This window comes from Pterocles gutturalis, unplaced genomic scaffold (genome assembly GCF_000699245.1).
Source record: "Pterocles gutturalis isolate BGI_N339 unplaced genomic scaffold, ASM69924v1 scaffold16145, whole genome shotgun sequence".
Lineage (NCBI taxonomy): Eukaryota > Metazoa > Chordata > Aves > Pterocliformes > Pteroclidae > Pterocles > Pterocles gutturalis.
The window spans coordinates 476-4,940 of NW_010143730.1; the positions used below are offsets into that span (position 1 = coordinate 476).

The 4,465-nt window shown below is 36.4% G+C and overlaps 1 protein-coding gene across 1 annotated transcript; it reads left to right on the top strand.

Moving 5' to 3' along the window:
• The first annotated feature begins 304 nt into the window (after nucleotides 1-304).
• LOC104458074 (general transcription factor 3C polypeptide 6-like) lies at nucleotides 305-4,071 on the top strand. The gene is made up of 4 exons (XM_010084845.1): nucleotides 305-379; nucleotides 3,153-3,216; nucleotides 3,775-3,819; nucleotides 3,953-4,071. Exons 1-4 carry the CDS (start codon nucleotides 311-313, stop codon nucleotides 4,069-4,071), a joined length of 297 nt encoding a protein of 98 aa, XP_010083147.1. The 5' UTR covers nucleotides 305-310.
• The last annotated feature ends 394 nt before the right edge of the window (nucleotides 4,072-4,465 follow it).

Below are 4,465 nucleotides of genomic sequence, written 5' to 3' on the forward strand. Positions count from 1 at the left end.
CATTTTCCAAGGGTGAAAAAAGAGCTCCCTTCCCAGCTAGAAAGAAAAGGCCAGGAAACTGAGGTGTGAAACGAGTGCCTGATGGAGCAGTGGGTTGCTGCATTTTCCTGGGCATTACAGTATCTGCATGCCATTTTCTCTAGACAAAATGCAGAATAAGCCAGATGTGAGGTCTGTTTATTCTGAAGGTCTGGGCCTTTGTGTGCTAGTATTTTTTGTTTGGGTTGTTTGTTGGGGTGGGGATTCTCTGGGTTCAGATATATCCATTACAGATGTACATTATAAACTTATCTTGTAGGAGCAACTGGTCATGGTGGAACTATCAGGAATTATTGATTCAGACTTCTTAGAAAAATGTGAAAACAAATGCAAGATTTTGGTGAGTGATTATAGCACAATAAGAACGGGGTAAGTCAGTACGCATATGAACAAGGGACTGAGGCTGCTTCTAAGTTCCTTCACGTCAATAACAAATCTTTGTTAGAGAATTGTGTGTACTGTCTTGACTGTATTTGGCTGCATGTTCTGGGCTCTCTCTGTTCTGGAAATGTCATATATTTTTTGAATATAGTATTACCTAAAAATAAGGAAATATTTTTCAGAAGTATTTCTAAACTAGGACCATTATCCCCTTTGATTTCAAGGTCTTAGTTAGTTTTTAAAAAATGATGTACCTTACACATTAAAAAAATATTAAGCACACTTCTTCAAATAACTTGAATACAGCTGACAGGTAAAGCCAAAATCTTTCTGAATTGCACTGTATTTATAATGGGTGTTTTCTGCAGATATTGCCTGACAACTTCAAATGTTGTAAATGTAAAGGATAACTTAGTTTAAGTGTTTGGTAAATGGTTTTGGATGTTTGCCTCACTGTGAGGTTATGGTAAGAATCTGGCTTACCTGTCCTTTTCATTTTGAGTTGTTCAGTCACTTTCTCTGCATGGGACAAATTTTATTTACCCTTCAAAACCTACATGGACTATGAGAGCTGTGTAGATAGTACAAGTACTATTGATTTGAAAATACTTTGTGGAACTAGACCTTTATTATAGACTGCAAAGATGGAAGACAACATCTTGGAGTATGCCACTGATCACAATCTATGTGAGGTGCTAAAGTCAGTTCTGGAAATCTGAAATGTAGAAATACAATCAAAATTCATAAATTATCCATCACTGGATATCTGCTTTTTAGGATCTGACCTAAGTCACTTGAAATGTATTACACAGATGATTTGTTACTGGTGGCTGAATGGCTACATGTTCTTCAGTAGTGTTAATGGGATTATTTCAATTTCTGTGCTTTAAGATTCTCTTGTAATGTTGCAAGAAAAACTTTTAAGTATCTACATTGTATCCTTCTCATGTCCTACCTTTACTTACTCCACCGAGTAAGCATTCCTTGAGATTTTTCGTAACGGACAGCTGTTGTTAAAACTCCAATAGAAGATTCCGCTTTGTGTTACTCTGTTTAGCAAGTTTTCTGTGATGCTGGTCACGTAAGGGGAAAGACAGTCTCAATTTTTGCATAGTCCAAAAAAGAATGGAAAACAGGCAAAGTTTTGAATATTAAAAACCTTAATGTTGTTGCCTAGTACGGATGTATTCATTTTTTAATTAATTTCCTGTAGTAAAAATAAAATAACAAAGATGTTCTATGTGTTAGTGTAATGCTATTGATGTTCTCAACTTACACAGCAGAAAAAGAATCCTAGAGCTTAAATCTTGCTGATCTTAGATTCTTCTGTTTATTAAAAGTACAAGAGGAAATTCCTATTAACCTGCGTGATATTCTGCTTTTTACGCAATTTGCCATTTGGTGCCTCATCTTCAAAACTTTTAGTATATGCCTACTTTCATGTCCTGAATAATGTTGGTATTTGTGATGTACTATTAAAAGACATTTTGCCTTAATTAGTGTATTCTGTTCAGGCATTAATTTTTATCAAAATACAGTTTATAGATATACCTTATGAATAATGGGATCCTAGCCTGTGTATTTGGAAGAGCTGTGCTGCAGGGGAAGGCAATGAGCTGATAGAACTGCTGCCTTACTCTCCCGCTCCTTGTTTAAAAAAATAAGTATAATTTCCAACTCCTTCACAATGTAGACGCACAGTAATCACAGAAGCTTCTGTGACCCTGCAGTTGCACTTCTGCTGTTGGTGTAATGCTTTATGCCAGACTTTTTCACCTTGTGTATTTTCCAAAACCTTTTGAAAGTTATTCCACTTTATAGAGCTTGTGTTAATTTGAGCTTAGAAAATAGCATGGTTTTTTTTTTTTCCTGCAAAAGTGTATATTTGTTAATTTAAAACAGAGTTCAAATTAATTTCCTAGAGGAAATAATAACACTTAAAATTTATTTACTGTAACATAAATAGACAGTTGGCTGCAGTTTGATATAAATTTATTGGATCCTTTATAACATTACTAGAGCATTTTCTATACCAGTTCAGCATTATTGGTTTTGTTGCAATTACTAGAACTGTATTATCTGGTATGTTCTTTGTATTTAATATACTTAAAGTAACTTGTCTGATGATAGACTGAAAAACATACATTATATATTTTTTTAACAGTATGCTTATTCTGCAGTAAGATTGGCTAAACCCTTGGTAACAGTTGTTACCACTGCTTAATGAAGACTCCTACAAAAACAGAAAGAAAACTCCTCCCCTGACTCCTGATGTTTAACATTGCAGAGACCTCAGGGTCAATTGTAATGAGTAAAACTACTTTTATATTTTTAAAAACTAATAAGTATTAATTTAATTGTGTGTCTTGCCATTCTTTCAGAAGCCTGCTGCCTTCTGTAAAATCATAGTTTATGCAGAACTCTCTTATACCCTTCTGTAAGTCCTGTTTAAAAGATACACTTCATGTGAAGTGGGTAGTTTGAGAAAGCTTTACAGTCTGGAATCCACTCCTTTTGTCTAATACCAAAAGAAACTTTTTATTTCACATTTACAGTGATATGGAATACTTATTTTATTGTTATTACCTTATGTTGTTTTAAACTATTTATCTTTTCAAGGAATTTATGTAATCTGGATTCTGCTGTATCTGTCTTCTCTGGTCTCACAGCAAGAAATTTGCCTGTACTAGTAGAGACCTGACATCTGTGCAATTTTGTCCCTCTTTTTGTAGGGAATAGAGACAGAGAGGCCCATTTTGCAAGTGGACAGATATGTATTTGCAGGAGAATATGAAGGTAGGAAAAATGATGTGGATATGTCTCCTTTTTCATGTGGCCCAAAAAACTTTCTTAATGTCAGTTAGTTGCACTGTGAATAGAGAACATGGGCCTGTGAGGTGCTGAAGTTATAGGTGGTGTTTGTATAACACCATATAGAGCAGCAGCAGTCTGAGTTTGCTGCTCAGTTAGCCATGCAGCCATCTTACTTGCTGGAAAGTAAGCTTGGAAGCAGACTCTGGGGTGCACCAGCTAGTATTTCTGCAGGGAAAAAAGTGAGACATAAAATTCCTTAAAGTGCTTGTTGTCTCCTGTATAAGCAGGACTGCTGTGGTATGCAGTCTAGTTTTCCCATTGGCCTTACTGTGACAACATTGGTCTGGAGGAAAATGATCTGGAATCCTCATAGTGACTTTCAATGACCATGATACTCCCATCTGTTCCCGAGTTGGTTACTGCTGCTGGGCCTTTGTGAGGGGCTGGAAGTCAGAACATTCTCAGAGCTGTGCCAGTGGATGCAGTATCTACAGATGAGAGAAATTAGTCTCTAAGACTTTCTCATTTTGTTTTCCATAGATACCTTGGGAACCTGTGTGGTTTTTGAAGAAAACACAGAGCATGGTAATTGTGATTTGGTGTCCTGTTCATTGTGGTAGCCTGGGAAGTTAAAAATAACAACATCTTGTTTCACTTGATAGTGGAATTCACTATAATGATTGGGTTGGGGGTGTTGTTTTTTCTCCTCTCTTCATAGTAGATGCAGAAGGCAACCAAAAAGTACAGCTGAAATACAAGTGCCACACAGTGAAGAAGTTGAACATGACACGAACGCTTTTGACAGAGAAGAAGGAAGGGGAAGAGAATGTTGGTTAGTGCCTCCACTCTTATGCATAGGGACATGGACGGATTATGCTTAGGAGTGTCAGACTTAAGTGTTTGATTCAAGAGCATGCAGGAAGTTAGAGGAACTTTCTTCTTTAGGTAACAAATGTGTATATTTAAATAGAAAAATACAAACCAAAACACGCACACACACACACACATACACACAAAAAGATTCCTTCTTACCAGTACTACCTGCAGAAGTGGCTACTAGGAGATTCCTACAGAAGAGTGTAAGAGCAGGGCAAATACATGCTGACATTCCCTGGTATGTTTTTCTGTCATCTAAAAGCTTTGGCACCACTTCTGAAATCAGAGGTGCTGTTTAGTAGTTCATTGGTTATTTTTTTTTAACTGCCATCAATTTTTCTCATGACTTTTTGAG

Bases quoted from the DNA above. Each gene is read 5' to 3' on its own strand.
- LOC104458074 (XM_010084845.1), top strand. From the start codon at position 311: ATGGTGGAACTATCAGGAATTATTGATTCAGACTTCTTAGAAAAATGT. The intron at 3,217-3,774 runs GTAGGAAAAATG...TGTTTTCCATAG, and splicing joins ATTTGCAGGAGAATATGAAG to ATACCTTGGGAACCTGTGTG. The intron at 3,820-3,952 runs GTAATTGTGATT...CTCTCTTCATAG, and splicing joins TGAAGAAAACACAGAGCATG to TAGATGCAGAAGGCAACCAA.